General features: G+C 59.2%; 1 protein-coding gene across 3 annotated transcripts in view; it reads left to right on the top strand.

Annotated features, from left to right (window-relative positions):
• The first annotated feature begins 10,261 nt into the window (after positions 1 to 10,261).
• Positions 10,262 to 26,650, top strand: part of PACS2 (phosphofurin acidic cluster sorting protein 2) — a 62,907-nt gene continuing 46,518 nt past the window's right edge. For all 3 annotated transcript variants that reach the window (XM_060095528.1, XM_060095527.1, XM_060095529.1), the window contains exon 1: positions 10,262 to 10,400. In XM_060095528.1, coding sequence (XP_059951511.1) covers positions 10,282 to 10,400 — 119 coding nt within the window. In that variant the 5' untranslated portion in view covers positions 10,262 to 10,281. The remainder of the gene's footprint in view (positions 10,401 to 26,650) is intronic.

Genomic DNA, 26,650 nt, shown 5'->3' with positions numbered 1-26,650 from the left:
AATAAATGTGTGCATGCAAACAGCTGGGGCAAACAAGCTTATGGACAACAAGATACAAAAAGACCAGAAAGCCCAGCTGATGCTTCTGAAGAGCCCAGAGCAAAAGCAGGGTACTGCGCATGCCCGCTGCACACAGCACCGCCTAAGGGGTAGGCAAACTACCTCAGCCACCCCTGCAGCCTGACCCCTGGACACGCCCCTATCCTTACCTCTTATAAGGAACCAGCTTGCCCTACCTCGGGGAGCAAGCAAGGGAGCCTGATACTTCTCAGTCCCGCTGCTGCAGCAGGAGCCCCAGTAAAGCCTTGCGTGAATTTCTTGTCTGGCCTCTGGTCAATTTCTATTGATTAAGGAGGACAAGAACCCTGGTGTGGCAGAACCACGTGTGGCAGTCAGCACAGGTGAGAGGACCAGGCTGGGAACGCAAGCTTCCATCACCGCAACTGAAAACCAGCAGCTCAGTGCCCGTGGGCGAGGTCTCCAAGTTTCTATCTCCTCGTCTGCATAGCAGAGGTGATGGCACCTCCATCCCAGCATTGGCGGGGGCAGAGCGGGGGAAATGGCGTATGTGCTACAGACTGCAGTGACGATCGCAGACCACCCAGAACGCAGACCCCTGTCTCTGTCTGTTCTGCCCACCCTCATCATGTGCCACTGAGGGGGCAGGCAGTCCATCTTCCGCCACAGAAGCCATGGGCTGGCGCCTTCGTGTCCCACCTCCTGGGCCGACGCACAGTGGGTCACAGGCTCCCACCTCCACCAGGGGCGGGAGGGGTCCCTGGTGTAGCGGGCCACCTGCCCCACCTGCATCTCTCTGGTTCCTCCCGTGGACGGGGTGACGGGGGCCTGACCCCTTTCTACAGCTCCTTCCACGCCTGAATTCTGCGGTCGCCGGACGGCTCCTGAACTCCAGACATCTGGAATGTCCTCAGATACAGTGAGCCTCCCTGTGAGGAGGAGCATGGCTGTGGCTGCTGCCTTTTGGGGACAGAGCCTTTCCTGGTTGCATCTGCTCAGAGAAGGTGCCTCCTCGATTGTCGGGAGGACCTTCACCTGGGGACGTGCCGAGATGGGCCAGGGAGAGCAACAGCCAGCAGCGTACATTTTAGCAAGGCTGGAATCACCCCATCCTCACCAGTGCAAGACGGTCATCAAGACCAAGCTAATAAGGACTGGACTTGGCACAAACGAAGAATCTAAGGACGCATGGGTGCTACGCTCTCCGGCTCTGAGGCCACCTACAGCCAAGGTGTCGCCTCCCCTGGCTGTTCCTGGGGCCACACTGAGGGCCCCCATCAGGTGCATGCTCCGGGTCCAGAGGATCTGAGAGAGGAATGCCACACCAGGCCTCCTTGGGGAGTGTACCCTAAGGTCAAAGCCCAGGGTCCCCTGGATGTCCTCATGTCTCCAAGCCCTGGCTGACCCCCATGACTCCAATACATGTCCCAAGAAGGAAAGGACCTGGGGAGGGGACAGCACAGCGGTGACACAGCCCCTGCGCCAGGGTCATACTGAACGAGAGAAATCAGCATGCAATGTTAGTAGAATAGCTGGATTTTTTTTTTTTTTTTAGCTGAACCTGTTTTTGCAAACCCCCAGCCTACTGCAAAATTTAATATTATGTACAAACACATGATCTTCCCCAAAGGGGAAGACGCCTACTAGTTATTCGCTGGATGGGTAAGTTTTCCTCCTTGGACGAGGACCACCCTGCACCCGCTCTCCTCTGGGCTGTCTTGGCCACGCAAAGCTCATGCCCGCCCTCCACGTCATGCAGGTGGCCTTTGGGGTGAATGTGCCACTCTCTGTGCCTCCAGTGAATTCCTCCCCGTCCCAGCTAAAGTTACCCCTTGACAGACCTGTCAGGGGACTCTCACTAGTTTGCAGTGCCTGAAGTTTCCTGGGAGATGTGCTGCGTCTGTGTGATTCAGTGTCCCTTTGCAGCATACAACACAGGGTCAGGCTCCCCACCCGATGGTTCCGCATCCCAGACACTCTCCCGTTTTTTTCTTTGTGTGTTTGTTTTGCTTTCTGTACTGCATCTCCCCCTCAGGAATTTTGGTCGTTCTCCTGGGAGACTGTCAGTTTCCAAGCCTGAGCTGGTTTTTACTCCTCTCTTCCCCTCTGCCGCAAACCCAAGTGGTCACCAGGTCGTTCCCAGGCCCACCTACCTGTGGCTCTCAGCGGCCAGCTAGGCCCACCCCTGGCAGTGGCAGTGTACCCCTGGTGCCCCAGATGTCCCTGTCCCGTGTGCCACGCGACCAACACCAATATTTGAAAAATGCTGTGTCACTCAGGTCTTTTTTTGCTTAAAACTGCACAAAGCCCGGCATTCCGGGTCCACCCTCCACTGGTCCGACTTTATTTCTTCTACTTGAGAAATAGTGTTGCTTTCAAGTATCAAAAGCATGTTTGCTAATTGTAAAACATTAGGAAAACAAAGAAAATTCTAAGGAAAACCAGAAATCATTCCCATGTTAATCTGAACAGCACTGAGGTCGAACATTGATCCATGGGCGCTGCCACCATGGTGTTGCACCTTTTGTGAATTATCCGGGAATGTCCTCTGTTGATTTCTGTATTAGGGCCTTGCTGTTTTTTTTCCAACATTTAACTCTTGTACTGACTTATTGTGACAATTTCCATTGTGGGGAATTCAGAAAAGTGTTAAAATGTAACTACAGGGCTTTGCTGGTGGCGCAGTGGTTGGGAGTCCGCCTGCTGATGCAGGGGACACGGGTTCGTGCCCCGGTCCGGGAAGATCCCACATGCCGCAGAGCGGCTGGGCCCGTGAGCCATGGCCGCTGAGCCTGCACGTCTGGAGCCTGTGCTCCGCAATGGGAGAGGCCACAACAGTGAGAGGCCCGCGTACCCCCCCACAAAAGAATGTAACTACAAAGGTGCCCCGCCCCTTACACTCAGGGCCCAGAACAACCCCCAGTAAGACGCAGGAGGGCTCGTACACTTTATCCTGACCCCAGGTGTGCTGTCTGTTCAGCTACACGCCCTGATTTTCTCACACAGGCATGTGCAGTGGGCTTTCTCCATGCTGTTAAAGCTGCACAATCACCCATTTCACTGGCACCTTTATGCTCCACAGGCCGCCCACACCATCTGACCACAGAAGCTGCTATTCTTTCCTTTATTTTCGTGGTACAATTAATACATATTCATCATAGAGAAAATGTGAGATAAAGAGAAGCAAAAAGAAAAGCTCGATCAACTGAATTCCTGCCAAAGAGATAATTTCTTAACACTTTGGATTCATTTTTAACCTTCCGTATTTTCCTTGTACTTTGAAAATAGGTCTTTTACACGTATAATCACTTACATGTAAATATATATTTTACATGTACATGCATTTACACACACATTTTGTTAACCAGAAAGGATCGTATTTTTAGCCATGTCCTAACTTACCATTTCACACAGCTGTATGCTCCAGCGGGTGGCTGTGCGGTGGCCGGCCTGACCTCCCCTGGCTCTGCGACCCTGGATGTGATTCCAGGCTTCACTCTGAGAAGCCCCGCTGGCCCGGCCCCGGGCCTACGAGGCTCCCACAGGTCAGAGGTGACCTCAGGAACCTCCTGCAGTGTGGCTGCAGGGCAGTGCCACCTGCGGGGTCCTGTGCTCCTGACCCCTCCTCCTCTGGTTCCCCCAGAAGGGGCCTGATGCAGCCCCTCCGGTGCACCGGCACCCGTCTCCTGCCAGTGCCAACGCAGGGATCCCAGTGTTAGATCCTCAAACTCTCAGGGCAAAACGGGTGTCTCTGTACGCGGGAATTCGATTCCCATGACTGCCGGCCAACCCACCTCCGTCTACTGGTCTTCTGGAATGCCTTTCCCTGTCTGCATTGCTCCTATCCATTTGCAGGTGGTCGTTAGGTAACCAGGTTACCACCCTTGGCCTACGACATACATTCCAGACATTCTTCTCCCTTTTAACTTTGCTGACAGTAGATTTTTGGCTTTGGAGACAGTGGACATCTCCAGGTACACAGTCACCGCCGGCTATCAGCCAGTGACTTCCTAGAGTGTTTCTATGCTCAGAAAGTACCCCCCTCAAGTCCAGAGGTGGCTTTGCCATATTTGACACTTAACTGTGTCGTCCACCTGGGTTTCACATAGGTGTTTTGCACGAGAGAGGCTCACACCAGATTTTCTGGCAAGCAGCCTTGAGAAGAGCCTTCCTCTTACCTGTTCTGTGCTACTGATCACCTCTTGGATTCTTGCAGTGACAGGCATGGCTTCGGTCACTGTCACCTAATGAAACAGTCGGTTAGGATGCCTCCCCTTCCAAAGCCTGGTAGTGGTGATGGTAACGACACTAACCATCTCTCCTGTGCCTTCTGGGCAGCAGCTCCACGTGTTCACACCCACCCCTGTGGCTGATCCCAAGACAAGGCAGCGTGGGCACTGCAGTCACCCCGTCTCCCAGGCACGACCACTTGTCTATTCTTCCAGTTGAACTTTAGCATCAGCTTTTCAAGCTCCCTGTACTAGTCAGGGTTCTGCAGAGACACGGACGAATAGGACGTACACTGACAGGGAGGTTTGTTACGAGGGGTCGGCTCATGCGGTCACGGAGGCTGAGAAGTCCCACGAGCTGCCGTCCGCAGGCTGGGGACCCAGGGAGCGGGGTGGTGTGACTCACCCCAAGTCCGAAGGCCTGAGAACCTGGGGAACCGATGGCATCACCCCCATCCGAGGACAGGAGATGAGACGAGACCAGCTCAACGGTGAGGCAGGTGCAAAAGGGCAAAGCCCTCCTTCCTCCACCTTCTGTTCTATTCAGACCCTCAGCGGATGGATGAGGCCCACCTGTACTGGGGGGGGTCACCTGTGTTACTGGTCCACCTGTCCAAGTGCTGATCTCATCCAGTAACACCCTCACACACACCCAGAAACAGTGCTTAATCTGGGCACCTGTGGCCATGGGGTCAACACAAAATTCCCTATGAACCCCCTGCACTGACCATTTTGGGCCCGTCCGTTTGTGGGGAGCACTTGATGAGTCCCCTCCCAGAGAAGACTCCTCACATGGCATTGCTGTCCACACAGGCCAATATTCCTTTACCACCCAGCTGTATGCTCCCGAAGCTGGAAAAGGGGGTCCCTCCCCCTACGTCCAGCCCCAAGTCACGAGCTCTGTCCCTCTGGAAGAGAGAGAACAGATGTTGGGGCCAACTAGCGCTCTCTGCCACGAGAGGTATTTTGTTTTATTGTTTGCTGTTTCAGGGGTGGACCGTCCCTTTGTATCTTACAACCTGTAACAGTCTTACTTCTGCTTAGTTCCAGCACTCTTCCAGGTTCTTCCCTTGCATTTTCTCAGGATATAACCAAATTCTGTTCATAATGACAGTATAACCTCTCCCTTCCTCCCACTAAAACATTAGCCCTTACTAACGTTTTAAGGACTAACTGACCGTTTTAATGGGATGCCAATAACGCTTTACCACATACATGATGTGGGTCTAAATGCCCACAAATGGACATCTGGGTAAACAGATTGTACCATATCCACATCACAGAATACCAAAAGGTCGTTGAAAAGCACACTCTAGAAAAACATTTAAGGATACAGCAAAATGCTCATAGTTTGCTGTTAGGTGAAAAAAAAAAAAACAATATTTGTACTTCCACCCAGATTTTTATTTTATTTTTTATTTTATTTTATTTTTTTTTGCGGTACGTGGGCCTCTCACTGCCGTGGACCCTCCCATTGCAGAGCACAGGCTCCGGACGCGCAGGCCCAGCAGCCATAGCTCACGGGACCAGCCGCTCCGCGGCATGTGGGATCCTCCCGAACCGGGGCATGAACCCGTGTCCCCTGCATCGGCAGGCAGACTCCCAACCACTGTGCCACCAGTGAAGCCCCACCCAGATTTTTTTAAAAAAAGTATGGGTGCGCATAGAAAAAGGCTGCCGAGATGTGCCCCTGTGCAGACCTCTCCAGGTGGCTGGTTTGTGGTTCCTTTCCCCGTACTCTATTCTGTGCCCCCAGCGCACTGGATGACGTGGTGTTGGCCCCTCTGTAAACACCCCGCTGTGCCTTTGCCCGTGGTCCTCAGTCTCTGTTCTCTGTTGTTCAGTAACCCTCAGCCGGCTGAGGGCAGGCCCACCCTAAACTCTTGGGGATGCTCCAGCCCTCCAGAGCCTGAGCCTAGCAGACAGAATTCTAGGGATCTCCCAGGCCGGCACTGACCTCCCCCCACTGGCACCTCACTGTCCTTCCATCCTCAGCCCCACGTCACCTCCCTGCCCACGCTCTCTCAGTCCCAACACCCGTTATTGGGAAGTACAATGTTTTTTTGAGTTGGTTGACCTGTTCATGTTCTCTCTCGGGGAGAATGTACGCTCCATGGGGGTAAGAACCAGGTTCTGCTTTTTCTTTCCTGTGTTCCTAGGGTTGGAAACTAGCCTGATGGTCATTTATGAAATGAACAAATGTCTGAACCTTTCCACTCAGCTCTGTAAGGGTCACCTGGGGCGTTTTCACTGGGCAGCTCCTGATGGAATTTCTAGCTTCTTTCGCAGTCAGTCAATGGTAGGGATCCGTGGGGCACCTGCTCCATGCCAGCCACTTAGAGGGCATCCCAGGGAGACAGATGCTGGATGACATCCTGGCTTGCTAAGCTCAGCCAGGGTGGACAGGTGAATAAGACAGGCAGGCATCCTGAGTGTCTGAATCTCTAACCCTATGTTGAATATTAACAGAGGGAGTTCTGATGCTGCCCTCAAGCTGAGCCCACCCACCCCTGCGGCTCTGGTGCCAGGTGCCCGCAATCCTGTGGCAGCTTCCCGGAGCATCTCAGACACAGACTTCCAGCTCACAGCATTCCCAGCACACCTGCCCTGCCCTGGGAGGTCACAGCTGTTCTTTCCCTGTCAGAGGACTGCCTCCCGGGCCACTCCTTGTCATCTGCTGTGGCTTCTGTGAAGAGTTCCCATCCCTACTTCAGTGATGGTGCCTCAGCCACACCACATCTTCCACCCACAGGAGTGGATGGGACATAGGTCACATCCAGGGGTTTCTGCCAGGAGCGTGGGCCAGCCAAAGTCTTGCTCCGCCCCTGCGCCTCTCCCCCAGCACCGCCCTAGAAGAGAAGATGCCACCAAGCTGAGGGCTGGAGCAGGCTGGAACCACGCAGCTGAACGGGTGTCTGCGTCCTGCGGGAGGCCTTGGCCACTCACCTGACCGGCTGGAGCCGCTCCAAAGGCCACAGGGTGGAGGAGCACACAAGCCTCCCCCGACTTGGCGCGCCCCAGCCCGCTGCGCTCCAGGCGCGGGAAGACGCGCACCGAGGCTCCTGCCGGAGGGAGCCCCGTGGTGTCCGCACCCGGAGGGGAGCTTCTTGCAGTCAGGGGCCGCCCTGCCTGGTGCTGCATTGCCTCCCACGCCTGGGGGATTTAACTCAGGCTGAACAGACGAATGAGTTTCCAAAGAGCCGGAGGTCCAGAGCGCCCCAGTAGAAACGCGAGAGCCCGGACTTGAAGGCGCAGGGCCCCCCAGCGACGATGGGTGGGATCGCAGGGAAGGAGCTGCCAGCCTCCACCTCGTCCCATCTACCGGGAGTCGTAGGGGGGCTTCAACACAGCGGCAGTTCTACCGCCCCGTTTGGAAAGCCGAGGCCTTAATGCGTTTGAAAAACTTGGCAGGCAGGTGGCGCACTATCAGGTCCTCAGCAAAGGATTTCAGGGTGCCCTCCAGGGACCTCAGTGCTCTAGACAAACCCTCTCCTCCAGCTTCATCCCCAACCATGCCACACCAGTTGTCCAGAGAGGGTCCTCTTTAACCAAGTTCCTGTTCTAAAGAAACAGCCATCAGAAAGAACAGATGTCCTCCAAACATTTACGGGGTGTGTGTGGGGGGAAGTATGTGTCACACTGTGCCATGTGGAGGGGCATCCTCCCAGCTTTCAGGGCGCTCATCCTGGGACACACAATCCAGAGTCATTTTCAAACACAGAGGGTGGCAATGCATGTAAGAGGTTCTGGCCAAAAAGGTGACTCTGATCACAAAGTGATACCTGTCCACTCCATCTCACCACCACTAACATTGTGGTGTCCATATGGTCCTACCTTAAAAAAGGAACAAATAAAAACAGGCACACAGCCTGTTTCCAGTCTCTGCCTCCCTGCCTCGCAGAAAGATTTAAGCATTTCCGCCGTCGTGCTTATCTGGACAGCTCTGGACCAGACTGTGTGAGCCCACACCCGGGCCCCTCCCCTTAGGGGCTGCATATCCTTGGGTGCCTCAGTTTCCTCGTCTGTGAATTGGGGATGGAACAGGGCTGTCCAGACCATGAAGGATTCACAGTGGTCCCTGGTACCGAGGAAGGGTACAGCTCTACTGTACAGGCAGCTGGTGTCAAGCCCCCTTGTGTATGGCTTAGTCACCCCACATCTCCTCACTTGACCCCTAGGTATACTCCTCTCCTGGGTGAGATGCCAGCGCACACAGACACAAAGTGTCAGGTGGCCCATTCATCTGACGCCACCGCACCTCTCGCCGTCCGGCACCGCAGCACGCCAAACGCCGAGGTCACTGGGCCCCTGTCCTCACAGAGGGCTGGTGCCCGTTCTCCGGACCTCTCCTTCCCCCCATCTCAGAGGTATGAGACCCACAGGCACTCTGCCTGGCCGGAGCAGCGATGTAAGACAATACCCAGTCAGCTGGCTGAGGACAGACAGCCCCGCGTGCCTTTCAGCTGTACCACCCTAAAGGCGCAGGAACATGTGGGAAACACAGATTCTCTTGTTCTCTCCAAAATGCCACCCTGGTTTTAAGCAGCCACAGCTGTTTGCAGCTCCAGATAGGGAGTTAGAGCTGGATGCTGAGCTCTTACAAAGGAAGGAGCCAGCATGGGGTCCTCTGCAGGAGAAAGAGCTAACGGGGCACTGGATTGTAAACCCCAAGGGTGAGGGAAGAAAGTCCGTTTGCTTGGGCTGGGCTTCTTTTAGTAGACAACAAGACACAGACAGCAGCTAGAGAGAAAAGCAACTGTGAATACTGTGGCTACAAAGAAACGGAAGAGATGCCAGAAAAGCTTTTCCTAAATCTCAGCAGCAGGATCTGGTGACTGATCAGAACCACCGCCAAAAGGATGGGGGGAGGGGACCACCTCCTTGGGCCCCCAAAACTAGATGTTCTTTTCTAGGGCCTTTTCTGACCTTCCCTGCCCCATGGGCCCAATGGGTAGCTCTGGTCATTGCCTCCTACTTGCCTGGATCCCCAAATTCACTGTGAGCCCCATGGCCAGGAGCCACCCCTGCCCCCAGACATTTGTTCTCCATTGTCATGTGTAAAAACCGCAGAAAGGGCATTGCTGGATAATAAGGAGGCTCAGGCAGAAAGAGGACACTCCAGAGGGGATTTATGGAGGACCAGTCTGCACACTGAGCCTGTGTGGAGCCCCGGTGCGCCCGCAGGGAGGAACTCCTTGGGGGGCGCTGATGGGTCTGTGCCACCCGCGACCCTGGTCCTCCTGCTTCACGCCCCACCCGGGCGATCCGCCAAGGGAGTCAGCGCGGGAGGAGGGTACAAGGAGACGGTGGGGGGACAAAGAGAGTTCGCAGGATGGGCAAGCCTCCGGGGGACACGAGAGGCGCGGGGGCCCGGTGGTCTAGGAGTCGGTGCGGAGGACCCGGGGGCCGGCATGGGACTGGAGGGCGCCGGGGGACACGCGGAGTGCGCGGGGGGGCGGGAAGATTCTGAGGAGGCGTAGAACTGGGGGTCGGGGACGCGCAGAGGCCCGGGGGATACAGGGGGACAATAAGTGCTCCTGGGGGGTTCGCGGGACACAGGGCCATAGGCGGACCCTGCGGTCTCTCTGGCCCCTCCCTGCCTCTCCCGGGGGGCGGGGCGCGGCGCTCTGGGCGGGGCCTGTGCGCAGGCGCGGACGCGCGCTCCCGCGGGCCGCGGGCTGGGGCGCCTCCTGGGGCGCCGGCTCGAGGGGGGCGCGCGAATCTCACTTCCGGTGAGCCCTCCGCGGGCCGTGATTGGGCCCGAAGCGGCGAGCGCGCGCCCGCCCAGCCAATCAGCGGCGGCGGCGCGGTCGGGGGAGGGGGAGCACGGTGAGGGCGCGCGCGGGCGGGGCGGGGCGGCCGCAGCCTGGTCGCCGCCCGCGGGCTTGTCCGACGCCCGCCCGGCTGTCCCCGCCGCCCTGCAGCCATGTGACCGCGCCGCCGCCCTCCGCGCGCCCGGCCCGCCCGCCCGCCCGCCGCGCGTCCGCGGCCCGGCCGCAGCCCAGGCCGCCGAGGGAGCGGCGGGGCCGGCGCCATGGCCGAGCGGGGCCGCCTGGGCCTGGCCGGCGCGCCCGCCGCGCTCAACACGCCGGTGCCTATGAACCTGTTCGCCACCTGGGAGGTGGACGGCTCCAGCCCCAGCTGCGTGCCCAGGTACGCCGCCGCCCGCCTGCCGCTTTGTTCCCGCGCGCACCTGCCGGCCATCCGGGACCGGCCACAGGGGACCTCGCGCCTGGGTCCCCACCCGGGGCCTGCACGCGGGACCGGTCACCCCGGACCTGCACGCGGGGCCCCCCACCCGGGACAGTGCACCCGAAACCGCTCACTCCGGGATCCCCACTCGGGACCCACACCCCGGGCCGTCGCCTTTGCGCACCACCTCGGGCACGCGCCTTCCGTGCGGACAACCCCTGATGCGTGGATGGTCCCTGAGGTCCTGGTCCCGTGTAGCGGAGGAAGTGGCCCCGGGTTTCTCAGGCCCCGCGGTCCCCCGAGGCTCCGAGGCGCACACCTGGTTGGCTCCCAACCGGCCTCGTTGCACCTGCCTACCGATGCGGTGACGGTGGAGTTGACTCAGGGTGTCTCCTCTCTCCACCGGGTACCATAGATTTCCTTTTGCGTCCAGCCACACTGTCAAGCCTGAGTGGCCTGGGAGTCACTCAGGGCACGCAGTGTCCAGAGGACACACAGACCTGGGACCTGGGACCACAATTTTATTCCTTCATCCTTCGTCCTTTTGAGGGTCTGGCCGTACCCCCTCTGTCCTGCTGGCGGGGGGTATCTGCCCCTTGCCTGTTTGCACTGTGCTGTGTAATTTAGGGACTTCCTTGTACATAAACACTGCTCCTTACATCATACTGTTAAATTTGCCATCGCAAAAGACGCTGCCCTTTCCACTTGGGGGGAAGTGCCCTGTCCCCGGCGGTACAGCTGGACGAGGCTCACCCACAGGACAGCGCCATGGCCATCCCGACTCTACTCAGGCCTGTCGCTTCCCTGCTCCTCCTGCCAGCTTGAAGCTCTGCGGGTTTTTTCCTGATTCAGTGGTCCCTGCTGAGGAAGCTCCCAGGCTGAGGGGGAGGAGAGACAAACTCACACCAGGGCCTGGTTCTGGAATGGACACGAGGCCACAAGGGCTGCAGGGGGGGTGGGGCAGGGAAAAGCTCTCCCTGGGGAGATCCCCTGGCGGGACCAGAGGAAGTGGCCAGTGTGTACCGAGGGGGGTGTGCTCTGCCACGGCTCCTTCAACAGGTGTGCGAGCCAGGTGTTGGGGACGCAGAGGGTGCCGGGTGCCAGGGTTGCGCTCCCGAGCATGAGGCTGGTGGCTCAGGGCATTGGCTGTGCCGAGTGGGAAGGATGGGCGCTCCCAGAGCTGTGTGGGGCTTTGGGAGAGTGTTGTGTCCGCGGGAGACCCACCTGCTTGCCTCTTGTTTGGGAAGTCTCAGGGGCACCTCCCCAGGCCTGGCCTCCCACCCCCTCCAACTTCCCGTTTTGGCATTTGGCCCAGTGTCGGGCGCCATAGGCAAGGGTCATCCTGGACCCTCCCCACCATGCTTCTCCTGTCTGTCACCCCTGCATCGTCACACACACACACACACCCCGCGCTGGCTGCCTCCCCACGGCGCTCCCTGAGAGCATGCTTGCCCCCCTTCCTGCACCTCTTCAGCCGCTTCCGGGGGTGCCCCGAAAGACCACCGAAGTTTTGACCAGAGGGAGGTGAGGGAGGTGGCAGGTGGGCAGGGGCTGCGTGGTCGAGGGGCCCAGTCGGCCCCCCGCGGAGCTGGTGTGGGAAGCCCACTCGGGTGGGTGTGTGGGGAGGGTGGGGGCGGGGCCGTGCAGCGCTAGGTGCCGGGAGTCCACGGCTCTGCCTGGGTGGGGCGCGGGGGGCGGGGCCTGGCGGGTTGCTCTGTAGGCGTGGGGCTGAGCAGCCGTCGGGGTGGGCAGGCGCAGAGCTCCGGGTCGGACGTACAGAGCAGCCCCTCTGCGCCCCGGCGCGGCCCTCCCCGCGAGGTGCTGCGGGTCCCCCGCTTGGACCCCCGATCAGGCCTCCTTGGATAGGTTGTTCTTCGTTCCTCCCGCTCAGAGACTTTATGTAGAAGGGATCCCACTCTCTGTCCGTTTGCACGTCTTCTCTTGCCTGGTCTCTAAGTTTCTGAGCAGTATCGAGCTGATGGCTGTGCCTGCGGCGTGGTGTTCCCTGTAAGACAGCAGCACGTGTCTCTGCTTTGTGGGGGGACCTGTGGCTGTCCACAGGTTTGGGCCAGTTAAGAATGCACCCCGTGGGCGGGCATTCTCGCACTGGCCCTCTGCCGCCGGCAGTAGGGTTTGGGGGGCGTGTGCTGGGCGTCACCACCAGCAGCCTTCCCGGAGCGGTTATGCCAGCTCCGGCCCCCCCCCCCCCCGCCCGCATCCCCACTGCTCTGCCTTCTTGCCAGCACTGCCTGACTTTCAATTGTTGCCAGTCTGGTGGGTGTGAAATGGTATTGTGGTTTTAATTTGAATTTCTCTGATTACTGATGTAGGCCATTTGTACTTCCTCATCAGCGAAATTCCTATTCATTTCTTTTGCCAATTTTTTCTCCTTTTTTTTCCCCCTACTTGAGTCTCAGCAACTTTTAGGGACTGGTAATCCGTTTTTGGCAATGTGTTGAAACCACCCTCCTCTGGTGATGCACGCTTCTTGGCTGTCTTTTCGAGGTCTGTGATGCCTCCTGAGGTGCACCCAGCGTTGGCCTTGGTCTTGTCTTGTGGTCTGTCCTTCCTGGTGGTGGCGGGAGAGCTCTCTGCTCTTCCCAGGAGCTGGTGCCAGGCCCACGGGGCTGTGACAGAGGCAGGCTCGGTTTCGTGGGTTTCCTCGAGGGAGTGGACAGCACCCCTCCCCAGTGACCCCCGGCCCTGGCGTCTTCCTATCCCTGCCCCTCTGCTGGGATTCACAAAGCAGCCTCCATCCCCCACCCCCGCCCCCCAGCTTCAGCAGGGTCTGGGGCATTTTGGACCCTTGCATTTGCCCCTTAATTTTCCTTCCCGTTGAGGCTTAGGAATTAATTTCACGGGGTCGGACATCTTTTCACAGGCTTACTGCGCATTCACATTCCTCCACATCCTCCTGTTGGCGTCCTCTGCCGGCCACGGGGGGTGAGCTCACACTCGCGGAAGGGCCTTCAGCCGGAAGTGTGAGCTTTGGCGGCCGCGTGCCCAGGTCCGCCACAGCCTGCAGGACGGGGATGTCTCCGTCACCCGAGGATGAGTGTCGAGCGCTCGGGGCCAGGCTCCCCCACCGGCCAGGTGACCCGGGCATCGCCCACGGCAGCCCCGCGGCTCCCTCTCCACGTTGGTGGCATCCGCACGTGGTTTGAACCTGCTCCGGCCGGTCGGTGTTGGGGTCATTTCCTTTGGGGCTGATGTGTTCAGAGCCACTGTGGCCATCCAGGGTCGGGGCTTGGGCCGCGTTTGCTCTTCTCTTCAGGATGGCTGGTCGCAGGGGAGGCGGGGGTGTGTCAACTATGAAGACACTGCTGGCTTTCCGAAGTGGTGGCACCCCCCCTTCCATGGCCGCCAGCCGTTCTGTGCACGTTCTGTGTACGTCCTGTGTACGTTCTGTGTTACCATCTTTTCAATTCCAGCAATTCTGGTGGCTGCACGATAGTTTCTCCTTGGGGTCTCACTCTGCACTTGTTGTGCGTGGGTGTCGGGTATAATCAAGAGCCTGACGCGGTCCTTCTCCTTTAACGACTGATGCGGTAAATTACGTCAGTGGAGTTTCTAGCATTAAACTAACCTTTCACTCTCGGAAAAATGCCAGCGTGGTCATGCCAGGTTCCCCTTCCTGTACGTGGGTAGACTGAGATTTAGATTTTGCTTAGGACTTTTGCATCTCTGTCTAGGGTCTGTAGTCTCCTGCTCATCTACTGCCCTTATCAGATTTTGGTGCCAAGATATCCTGCAGAAAGAGCTGTTGCATGGTATTGTTTGTGTGAAACAGGAATTGTTTGTTCCTTGAATGTGTGGGAGAAATCACCAGTGCAGTACCTGAGCTTGAAGTTGCTTTGGGGCAAGTGTAACTTCTGGCTCAATTTCTTTAATGATTGTAGGACACACACACCCCCACTTTAAGTTAGTTTCGGAAATATAGTTTTCTGGGAATTTGTCCATTTCATCCAGATTTTCAAGTTTTTGGCAAAAAGTTGTTCCTAATATTCTTTTTTTTTTTTTTTCCATGTCTGCAGGACCTTTAGAGCTGTCCCCTTTTAATTCCTGGTGTTGACTATTTCTGCATGTGGACATCCACACTCTGATCTATCTCACCAAGGGTTCATCATTTTTTTAAAAAATGAATATTCGTATCTTTATTTCCTTCCGCTTATGCTCTTTATTTTTATTTTTATGTTCCTGTTCTGATTTATTTATTTATTTATTGGCTGCGTTGGGTGTTCGTTGCTGTGCACGGGCTTTCGCTAGTTGCGGCGAGCAGGGGCTACTCTTTGTTGTGGTGCATGGGCTTCTCGTTGCGGTAGCTTCTCTTGTTGTGGAGCGTGGGCTTTAGGCACGTGGGCTTCAGTAGTTGTGGCACGTGGGCTCAGTAGTTGTGGCTCTCGGGCTCTAGAGCACAGGCTCAGTAGCTGTGGCGCACGGGCTTAGTTGCTCCGCGGCATGTAGGATCTTCCCGGACCAGGGCTTGAACCCATGTCCCCTGCATTGGCAGGCAGATTCTTAACCACTGCGCCACCAGGGAAGCCCTTTTTAAATTAATTAATTAATTGATTTTTTGGATGCTCTAATTTCTTAAAATAAATAGCTCATTATTTTTCCTCCTTTCCTTTCACGTAAGATTTTATAAATACAAAATAAGTAATGCTTTGGCTGCGTTTCACAAGCTTTTATATATAAAATCTCTCCGTTTAAAAATCTTTTTAAAAATTTCCATTATTCTCTCTTTGGCATGATGGGATATTTCAGAGTTTCTTAATATCCGAACGCATGGTGTTTTCCTTAGTTACTTTTCCATTGCCGAATTAATTTCTTCTCTTTTTTTCCATTGTTCATTTCTAACTTAGTTATGTTGGTGTCACAGAGGGTGGTCAGTATGACACCAGGTCCTTACGATGCTTTGGAACTTACTCTGTGGCTCTGTTTGAAGTCAGTGTTCATACACGTCCTGTCTGTCCTGAAAAGGGTCATGGGTTTGGCACTTGTCAATGTCATGTTTGATACCTGTCCCTTTAGGTCATGCTTGGCTTTGTCTGTTTCTCCTGGAGTTCTGTCATTAGGTACATCCTGTTTAGAATCGCAATCCCTCCCGGTGTTTGAACTGTTCAGCGTGTCTCACTCCTGATCTGACAGTGCTTTTTTTGTTTTTTGTTTTGTTTGTTTGTTTGTTTGTTTTACCGTACACGGACCTCTCACTGTTGTGGCCTCTCCCATCGCGGAGCACAGGCTCCGGACGCGCAGGCTCAGCGGCCATGGCTCGGGTCCAGCCGCTCCGCATCATGTGGGATCCTCCCGGACCAGGGCACGAACCCGTGTCCGCTGCATCGGTAGGCGGACTCTCAACCACTGCGCCACCAGGGAAGCCCCTGACAGTGCTTTTCACCAGAGCAAAGATTTGGTAACAGTGTAGCTCTCTGAGCTTTCTTTTTGGGTGTATTTGCCTGTCATATCTTTGCCCACCTTGTTTCTTTAAACTTTCCTGTATCTTTACAGGTTACATGTATCTTTGGTTGTTTGGCACAAACTAGATTTCGTTTTCATTCAATCTGACAATCTTTATTTTTTAACTAGGACATTCAGTCTGTTGTCCTTTATCTAAATTACTGATATTTGGGTTCATGTCTACCATTTTATTTTTGTGCTTATTATTGTCCTACATTTTTTACATTTGTTTCTCTTTTCTGTCATACCTTATTTTGCGTTTTTTTAGTTATTCTATTTCCCTTTCTCTTAGTTTGAAACTTCTCACAACTTCCACTTATTCACTGGTTACCATATAAATTGCAAATCGCACACTTGCTGTTACGTTGTAAAGTTAATTGTAAATTCTCTTCCTGAAAAACACCGGGACCTTAGAGCACATTATTGTGACCCAACACTTTCATGTTTACATGCTTTTGTTTAGACTATTTTAACTGTCTTCTTTTTTAGACCATATGAGGTTATTATTACTTTATATTGTTTTTTTCTTTATATTGTTAATACTTGATTAATCTCAAAACTCTCACCACTTTCTTTTTTTTTTTTTTTTTTTTTTTGCTGTACGCGGGCCTCTCACTGTTGTGGCCTCTCCCGCTGCGGAGCACAGGCTCCGGACGCGCAGGCTCAGTGGCCACGGCTCACGGGCCCAGCCGCTCCGCGGCATGTGAGATCTTCCCGGACCGGGACACGAACCTGTGTCCCCTGCATCGGCAGGCGGACTCCCAACCACTGCGCCACCAGGGAAGCCCTCACCACTTTCTTTTCTTTATTCTTTTTGTATCTCAGGACTCGGAATCATTTTTCTCCTTGTGTCGGAAAATGCGTCCTTAGGGTTTTCTTCAGTGAGGATCTGCAGATAACTAACTGTTCTTTCAGTGTATCTGAAGATGTTTACCCTCGTCCTGGAGGGTGTCCTCCCGGTTGTGGGGTCCCGGGCAGCATCTCCCCCGACTTGGCTCTCGGTTCTGCTGTTGAGAGGTCAGTGTCAGTCAGCCGTGATTGGTTGGAAGGTCTGTCCTTTCTCCCTAGTGGCTCTGCAGTCACCTCTCTGCTGTGCCCAGGTGAGGGTTTCTCTTGTGTGCCTGAGTTGGGGTCATTGGCCTTTTCGACTTCGTGGGTTGGTGATTTTCATTAGTTCCAGGAAGTTCTCAGGCACTTTCTCTGCAGTGGTCGTCTCTTCCTGTCTGTCTGCTCGCCTCCGGAACACACCGGCCCTTTGGCAGCCCTTCCCTCTGATGTCACTGAGACCGGCCACCAGGCAGTCTCTGCTCGTCTCTGTTTCAGCGGCCAGTTCTCAGTCCTCTTTTCTGCAGAGGCGCGTCCGCGTCCCACTGCACCCCAGCCTGCAGGAGGGTCTGCAGGGCAGGCGGGATCGGCCGTCCCCCACCGTGGGCAGAGCGGGCATGGAGTGGCACTTGGCACGTGCCTGTGGTCGAACAGGATGCCGTGTTCAGGACCCTGGGCTTCGTTTGGAGGTCTGGGGAAGTCGCCAATCTGTTGGGGGGTGTGAGTTTAGTTGGAGGCTGAGCTCCGGTTGGACGTGTGGGTGGTGGGAGGCGGGGCGGGGAGGGCAGCACGGGGGGGTTGAGAGTGGACTCGGGGCTCGGCAGCTTCTGAGGGATGAGAACCGCGTTGAGGGAGAGACTGGGGCATCTGACCTCAGCTATCCAGGCCTGTGGGCCGGGCATCTCTCGGGGAGGCCTAGCCCCTTGCTGCAGTCAGCGCGGCTCCATTCAGCGCCCCCTGACCGCCCTGTGCCGGGCAGTGCCCAGCCCCGGTGCACGCCTGGGTGGTGGCCTGCTCCTCCGGCAGGGGTTGAGGCAGGCAGTAGCCCTCTGTGGGCGCAGTGCTGTAAACGTACTGTCTTCCCGAGTTGGCTTTCGTGTGGAAAGAAGTGGCCACGTGGGGCAGGTGTCATCTCAAGTGATGCTTAGTGACCCATCAACCAGGTAGGGCCCCTTGGGTGCCCTGCTGCCTGTTCCTCTCTTCTCGGGATCTGGGCTCCACAACAAGCTCCCCTCTCCCTCTCCCCAGCATGCCCGGCACCCCGCCCCAGGAGGGTCGGATGAGGAAGGGCATCTGGGAGCAGGTGGGTGGGGCTGGGGGACTGTTCCAGAGAGTAGCTCTGCAGTCGGGAGAAATGACGGGCGCGTGGAGGCATCGTGGTTGGATCTTCAGGGTCCTTCAGGAGCCCGAGTGACCCATCACAGAGATAGGGGTGCTCAGGGGCAGGCGGGCAGGGGATGGCGGGACGGGGCGCACCCCTGACGCTGAGTGGCCGGAGCTGCTGTTCCACCCAGGCCCCACCGGTCCGGTGTGTCCTCCTGCCAGTACGACCGAGTCTCATCAGACACTCCAGACCGGGCCCCCAGCTTCCGGTCTCGGTGGGAACTGGCTCGCAGTCGTCCTTCCCGCTGGTGCTGGGTATTCTGGGCTCCGGGATGCGCTGGGCGGTGAGCGTGGGAGCTGCTGGCTCCGCCCAGCCGCCTGCGCCTGGCTGCTCTGGGGGTTGTTAGACAGTGGCCCTGAAAGTAGCCCTAAAAAGAGCAAGTGAGTGTATGTGGAGGCTGAGTTCCCTCCTGCCCTGGAGGTGCGTTGTCACAGATGTGTCCTCAGCCAAGGAGGACTTTGCAGAGGGCTGTGATGCATGGTGAGGACACCCCTGTCCTGAAGAACGGAGTTTCTAGTAAAGCACTTTCTACTCCGGAGCGTCTCCAGCCCGCACGGCCCCCGCCCGCCTCTGGAGGAGGGCAGCGCTCTGCGTTCTGTGCTTCACAGGGTGAGGCGTGCGTGTTCTCCAGGAGCCCCTTCTCAGCAGCAGTGGACACGGAGCGCCCAGCTCTGCTGGCCTGGTAGTTCTCCCCATTGGAGGTCAAGGCTGAGGTCTGGGGTCTTCTGCATGGATGGGCCAGAATGGGCCCTGGGGGCGCATCTGGAGCCACAAGGTGGTGGGAGACGCTGAGGACTGGGGTCTTCTGCATGGATGGGCCAGAATGGGCCCTGGGGGCGCATCTGGAGCCACAGGGTGGTGGGAGATGCTGAGGACTGGGCGCATCTGTCCTTCCTGCCAGACGCGAGGCAGTCAGCCGGGCCCTGCCGCCCCCACCGGCCTTTCCTCATCACCCCATCCAGACCACGACGCCTCCCTGGTCCAGGGCAGCTACCGATCTGAGAAGGGACGCTCCTGGTGGCCTGGCCCCAGGGCACCTTTGTCCCGATGGCAGGAGAGGATGGGGAGGGATGAAAGAGGGACCAGGACAAGCAGTGTCTGCACAGGCGGCTCAGGTCCACCAGCAGTGAGGACCACCGCCCCCCAGTGGTCAGGACAGAGTGGAGCGGCTGGGAGGCGTCCCGAGGAGCCTGGCCCGGCCTCTTCTCCTCGGGCAGACACCCCGGGTCTTGCCCTTGGCAGGGGGGGAAGCACCTCTCCTGTCCCCCGTGCTGGCCGTCAGCTGGCTCCGTTCCCACTGTCCATGGGGCGATTCCCCCCACCCCCCGCCAGGGCGTGCAGCCCTACACACACCATGAGTCCCGAGGAGGGCAGCGTGGGCTTGGGCGTCTCTGCCCCCTTGAAGGTGGAACCCTGTTGGTGGGAGTCGGCCCTCAGAGGCACTGCCCTCTGCTCAGACATGGCTGTGGCCTTTGGCGGCCTGGGTTCCAACCACCTCTGCCCCGTGCCACCTGCACGGGCTGCGTGTTCCTCCAGTTGGCGCTGGGCTCCCTCGTCCTTGCCCACTTTACTCTGTAGGGCATGCGTCCCCATTGGGACAGTGGGGATGCTGCTCCGGGGAGACCCTTACTGAGGAGCCCTGGACCCCTGACAGGTGGGACACTGGCATCTTTCCCTTAACCGCGGCCTCGTTTTCAAGCCCTGCAGCCGACCTCGCGGCAGTGATGGTGTGTCATCTTTTATTGGATCACAGCCAGTCAGGATCTTCCTACTTTTAGCTGCAGACAGGATGGGATGAGCCTTTCCGGCACAGTTTGCGTGTGGGGCCTCAGGGGCCGCCGTGTGAGGGCTGGTGGCTCTGTGGAGGTGTCTTCGGGCCTCGGAGGACATTGTCACCACACTGGGGCCCCTGGCACCCAGCACCCACATCCCTGCTTCTGAACCCGGGTGGGGGCTCCCCCCTGCTCGGGGGTGGCGTGACTCACACAGGGCTGGTCCCTGTTGTCCGGGAGCGGACGCAGTGCATCTCCAGGGCGCCCGACAGTGCCTCGGACAAGTGTCGTGGTGGGGCGAGCGTCCTGGTGGGTGCCACTCTGGGCGCCCCCTCGGTTCCTTCCCCGAGCTCCGCCAAGGGGCCGGCTGGGTACAGCCACCTGGAGGCGCCCCGTGGCAGGTCACGGGAGGGAGTGGAGGGCGCGTGGCCATTCCACGCTCTGCGGTGGCCCAGGGCCCTCCCACCCTACCCGTCCAGGCTGGATGCGCCAGGCAGTGAGGGCAGGGTGAGCTTTGGCTGCAAAGACCTGTCCTGGGTTCTGGGCCCCTGTGACCAAGCCCACGGCCAGGACACTGCTGCCGGCTCCCGGTCAGGGTCCCTATGGGGTCCCCCCCCGGCTGTGCCCCTGCTGTGCTTGCCCCCACCCCACCAGGAACACACTGTCTCTTGCTAATTCCCGCTCGGGCTCCGGACTTTCTGCTTTAACTGGTGGCAGCGTGACTTAAGGGTTGTCACGCTTTGACAAGTTAGTGGAGAGTGATAGTCACGACACCCCGAACCGCGTGCCCCTGGCCGGCCCGGCTCCGGCCGGAGATGAGCCGCGTGGGGAGCACGTTTCCACACACTGGGCTTGTCGATGAAGCGCTGGGCGCCCACCCCCGGGAGAGGAGTGAGAATGGGGCGAGACTAAGCTGCCGGCTGGGGGGTGGGCATGGGGCCCCACTCAGAATGAGGGCTTCCCGGAGGAGGGGGCATGGGACGGGCTGAGGGTCCGGCGGCAAAGGCCTGAGGCCGCAGGAGAGGCACACGTCTGGGTCCATCAGGGCCAACCAAGGACCGCCCCTGGGGTCAGGCGGGTGGTGGGCTGTACACAGATGCCGAGCGGCACAGGGACCCGGCTTCCCCACCAGCCAGTCGCCCCTCGGGCCCTCGGCTGGTCACAATGTGAGCACGGCCCTGTGCTTGCCCTGCAGGCCATTGTCCTGGGTTTGTGCCAAAGCGGCCGGGGCAGAGCTGACGGGGGTGCCCTGCTGCAGGTCCCCGCAGGGGACACGGGACCTTGACCATCGGGGTTTGGGCGGCAGGGGGGGTCTGATGCCTCCCCCCACCCCACCCCCCAGCCGCAGCTCGCCATCGCCCGCCTGTGGGCTTGGCTCTGGCAGGTCATCGAAGGCTTCAGACGTTTGTTTATTAGTAACGGGGTCGGGGGTAGGACCACTGCACCTGAGCCCCTGGGGCCGTGCTGGGGTCACCCACAGTCTCGGTGTCATGCCAGCTTTGTGGCGATGGTGAAGGTCGTTCTAGGGGAGAAGTGCGGCACAGATGGGGACCCCCCCCACCTCCCCAGCGGGAGGAGCGAGTCTGTAGGGAGGCCCTGTGCAGCCAGGACGCTGAGCCAGGCCTCTCCCGACCCGCGGAGAGAACTCCACACCTCTGTCCCCTTTCACATCTGCCTCCTGGAGAAAAGGGGACAACGCCTGGTAGAAAAGCCGCCCTCCCCCAGATCCTTGGGCCTGGCTCAGTGGACAGGCCGACATTCCATCCCTGCCGCCACCACAGAGGCCTCGGGGAGGGGGCAGCTGCTACACCAGCTGCTCGGGGACAGTCGCTGGAAAGCTGGGGCATCCCATCCCGCACGTGCTCTGTACCCAAGATAGGCGCCTAGCGCTGCTGTGCTTCTGCAGAGAAGGTGTCTGGGGCAGTGTGCATGGGCCGTGGGGCAAGAGAGGGCGGCTGCGTAGGCCCCAGCCCAGCGCCTTCCTGCAGAAAACCAGCTCCTTTAAAGGAGGGCACAGTGGGCAACAGTATAAGTGGGATTTCCAGTTAAGCTGTTTGTGTTAGGAATAAAAAGAACACGTGTCTGGTCAGGCCGTTTAGAAGAGAGTTCCTCGGGGATCCCCTCTTACTCGGGGGTCTTTCCAATTCCCTTTAAGAGGAGAGTGAAGATGAGAACCTTTCTCAGTGAGACACGCAGCCTGGAAGCCCCATTTTTGCATGTTATTGACCTAGAGAGAAAGGGTGTCAGGTTCACCCGGACCCAGAGCCTTGCGGGAGGGAAATTCGGAAACTCGTAGCAGTAGAGCATTACAGATGTCCAGGGCTCTAGTTTAATTTCCTCCCCCTGCTGTGGAGTTAACTTAACTCAGGTGAAGCTAGGATGTTCCACAGCTGTTTCCTCCCGAGCTAGCTCGGCCGGCTGTGGGCCACCCCCAGGAGGCCTCTCAAGGCTGACCCGCGCCCCCTTCCCCGGCGGGCGGCCGTGGCGCTGCCGTGCGCTGGTTTGTGAAGGAGAAGGCCGTGGAGCCGGGTGGTGGGCAGAGGCCTCCGGAGAGGTGCCCCGTGGTTTGTAGGGCCCTGGGCATGGCTGGCGGGCTGCAGCCCCTCCTCCTCGCCTCTCACACCCGTGTGCCTGACTTGGCATTTCAGTCAACGTTCGAGGTTTGCTTTCTGGCACCTGGACGTCCTGGGGACCCGGACCTGGCCGAGGAGGGGACCCCGGGCCTCCAGGAGCTCTGGGGGAGTCTAGGGTGCTTGGACCCCCAGGCTCGGCCTCTGTGGCGCAGTACATCAGGGGCCTGGGGGCCTGAGCATCCCCTGGGGGCACCAGTGTGGGGTGGGGCAAGTGGCGGCAGCCTTCTGGGCTCCTCAGAGCCTGTAACCACTCAGCGGGCTTCTCGCGATGGCTGGGCGTGGTCCAGGCGGCCCTCTGTGTGGGCACAGCAGGGACCCCTGCAGCGTCCCCTGGGGACTGGCGGGGCCCAGTATGCCCTCACTGAGAGCAAGCCTTTGGGTCCACGGCGGCTGCATGACCGCAGAGCAGGTGCCCCTGGTGCCTGTCTCAGGGAGGAGACCTTGGGCTGTACCAGGTGGGGCCGGGACCTCTGCTGTTGGAAGAGGGGACTCGGGGTGAACCCCAGCATCTGCACCCGCACCCGGTGGGGGGAGGCTCCAGCCGGCACCAACCCCACCCCCTTGTGTCTTGGGGTCTCGGGGCCTCTCTGTGGAGGACAGGCCATGAGGCAGGACCCACCTGAGCAGACGCAGTAGTGGCTTCCCACCAGGGAAGCGGGGGCCCCCAAGGGTGACCGCTTTGCCCATGGTGGGGAGTGGCCGAGCCTGGGGGGCTGGGTGTCTGATCGCTGGCCCGACCTCAGTGTGACCCTGCCCCTCACCTGGTGACAGCCCTGGTGTGGCCAGTGCCTGCCCAGACGGAGGGCAGCGGTGTGACTGAGAAGAGGGACCTGAGGCTCCGGGGCACACGGAGGTCGGAGGATAGAACGTCCCAGACAGCCAGGGCCCAAGACCCAGCGTTTCCAGGAGGGCCAGCTGCTGGGATTGAGGTGTGCGGTAAGCACGGACCCTGTCTGGAGCCTGCTCTGGAGAGGGGGGAGCAGCAGCTGGTGGGGGGGTCGGGGGGGTGCCGTGATGGGGGGTACCGGGAGGAATGGCCGTGTGTTGGCTGCTGTGAGAAGCAGCTCTCCTCAGGTCACCCGTGTCTCTCAGCAGAGTGAGCAGTGGAGCGAGGTGGGGTTGGGGGGGGGATGTGAGGTGTTGGTCCAGGGAGGAGGGGGGCCCAGGAAGGTTGGGGGCCGGACGTCTGTGTCGCGGACCTGGGTGGCCAGGTGGTGCCAGGGGTTCTCCGGGGCTGTGTCCAGCGTCTCAGGTGCAGAATATTGGTGAACTGGGTGCCCCAGGAGGGACCAGAGGGAGGGAGATGGGGTGCTCGGCTGGGGGCTGGCCTGGGGTGACCCACAGTGGGTCCAGCGCTAGAGGACGTGGGCCGGAAGATGGGCGGTGGTCTGAGAGGAGGTCCGAGCGTGGGGCCTCCTGGAGACAGGACGAGGCCCTGGTGGGGTGGGGTGCCTGCAGGCTGTGTCCGTGGGAGGAAGAGGGACGTGGGGTTCCTGGGATTCTGCTGGCTGGGGCATCCGTTCCAGCTGAGGCGCATCCTGCGCTGGCCTCTGTGACTTGCCCGGCCAGCCCCCCAGCTGGGACCCGCAGCATTCCTCCCTTTCCCGGTGATGGTTTGGCTTCCTGGTGACTAGCCCTTTTATCACCTCCGTCCCCTTCACCCGGATCCCGCTCTGTGCCCCGTCTGGTGCCGCGTGCCCGCCCAGTCCGTGACGTTTCTGTTATCATTCTTCCTTTGTTTTGCTCTTCCTCTGCTATTTTTGGTCACTTACTCCTTGGAAATTGGTGAAGATTGATTGAGTTTTCTTTATTATCCCCTCCAGGAAATCTGTTTTCAAGTTCCTTTATCGTGTGCTTGAAAAGTGAGAATTCTCAGCATTGACGGGAAAGCAGCATCCCTCCCTCCCTCTCAAGCAAGTGAGGGCCTTACCGAGCGGGGTGCTGCACCCCTCTCCCGGCGCCCCGGTTCCAGACGCCTCCTCACAAGGGGGCCAGCCTCCACACGCCTTCCGCTCCGCCCAGGCGCCCGCTCGGTCCTCGCACCCTGGGGACGGAGGGGCCGCTGGGGCCGTGTCCCCTGGCCTCTGGTGGTTTTGACGAGTTTGTGGTAAGCCTGCCCGTGGTTCCCCTGTGGGCGGCGTGTGTTCTCTGGTGGCTAGGAGGTGCTTTTCTGTGGAATCGGCGTCCGGGCGCGTTTATCATCACACGTCTACGTCATCCTCCTTGGGACCCGGGGTCTGCCCAGCTCGCGTTGGAGGAAGTCTCACCTGGGTCCGGTCGGACGTCCTGCTCCCCTTCCTCTGTCTCCAGTCGCCCTTCCTGGCGAGAGCCGCGCCCGGCAGCGTCCAGTGCCAGTTCTGACCATGAGGGGCCACCCTCAGCTCCGTGGTTGGGCCACGCGGGCAGCCCCCCAGGGCACACAGGAGCCCCTGAACAGAAGCCCTGGCTGTGCCGACCCTTTCCTGGCCGCAGCAGCCACGGTGAAGCCCGGTGGGCACTGCGCCCGGCCCTCAGATGGTGGGATTGCTCGGCCCCCAGGGCCTCCCGGGCTTCCCGGGGGAGGCATCTCCCAGGGAGCCATGTGGCACACACTGGACGAGGTGCAGGTGGAGGCCTTGGTCCAGTGTCCAGGGCTCCTCCCGGGGCTCCAGCCCCTGTGACCCCTGGCCAAGAGCGGGTCTTGATTCCGAAGCGAGAAGTTCAGTCCTAGGCGCGCCCTGTCTGGGGCAGGGCAGAAACCCTCCTGAAGGCTCAAGCCCCGCCCCTACTGTCAGCTCAGGCGGGTGGCAAAGTGCCACAGGCGCGCAGCTTAGACAGCATTTAGTTCTCACAGTTCTGAGGGCTGGAAGTCCAAAGTCTCGGTGCCAGCGGGTCCAGTGTCTGGTGGGAGCTGCGTCCTGGTTCATAGATGGCATCTCCCTGTGTCCTCACTGGGGGGAAGGGTGAGGGAGCTCCCTGGGGTCCCTTGTACAAGGGCACTAACCCCGTTCACGAGGGCTCCTCCCTCCTGACCTCATCACCTCCCAGAAGTCCCTCCTCCTGACGGCATCACATTGGGGCTTAGGGCTTCAATATATGGATTTGGGGGAAACAGTAGCCTGTAGCCCCCACTGTGCCCCCATGTTTTCAGGGGCACCTGGGGCAGGACACACTCCACTCCCCTCACAGACGCTTCCAGGGTGCATGTGGCTGCTGCCCTCCGTGCCCTCCCCAGACCCGGTGCCTGTGGGCAGTGGGCCTGCAGTGGAGCGTGCCCACAGCCTGGGACCCGGAGCTCGTTGGGTCCTTGTAGACCACCTGCTGTAAGACACCAGAGGCTCATGTCCCACCTCGCCCACCCTGACTGCTCTGGCTCTCTCGACACCCTGTTGTCTGACACCCTGGAGCCACCGAACTCCCCCCGACGGCCACACTCCGCACCCGGCAGGGCGTGCTCCTTCCCTTCTGTGAGCCTGCCCACTGCGGGGCCACCAGAGGCCGCCCCGTCACGGCGCCCCACGGCGGCCCTGCTTGTCAGCGCATGCGGCCCAGGTGCTCTCCCGTCACCGTGGGCCCCGCTCCGCCAGCCCTCGTGGGCACCTGTCCCTGGACCGTGCTGCCTGGACTGGGAGCCTGGGGACTCGGGGTCCCCAGAGAGAAGGCTCTGGCTCCTTGCTGGTGTGGCCTGGGGATGTGCCTGGACAGGCCGGGCTGGGGTGAGGCCAGGGTGGTCTCTCTGAGCCCTTGGGAAAGCTGAATGTTAAAGGAGCCGGGGAACGGGGCACCTCCTTCCAGGGCCACCCCCGAGTGTGCCCTCCCCCCCTCCCCCATGGGAGGTTGGGAGTGGGGCAGGAGATGGGTAGATTTTGGCACAGAAGCAGGAGGAAGACCATCGCCTTCACTCTGTCCAGGCAGACCGCAGGGCTTGCGGCCAGCTGGGCTCTTGCTGTCCCGGCTGTGAGTCACCCGGACCACAGCTTCCCGCCTGGAGCAAGGCTGAGCGGGGCCACTGCTTGGTCCTTGAAGTCCCCTGTGGTGCGGTCCAGCCGGCAGGCTGTGCAGGAGGGCATGCGGCCCAACCGAGGTGCTTGTGGCCTGCGGCTGTCCTCTGCACCCAGCTTCCCTGTGCTGGCCTTGCCGTCCCACCCAAATAAAGCCCCT

This window comes from Mesoplodon densirostris, chromosome 4 (assembly GCF_025265405.1).
Source record: "Mesoplodon densirostris isolate mMesDen1 chromosome 4, mMesDen1 primary haplotype, whole genome shotgun sequence".
In the NCBI taxonomy this organism is placed as follows: Eukaryota; Metazoa; Chordata; class Mammalia; order Artiodactyla; family Ziphiidae; genus Mesoplodon; species Mesoplodon densirostris.
Note: the sequence above shows the minus strand (reverse complement) of the source record. Positions and strands in the feature narration are given on the sequence as shown.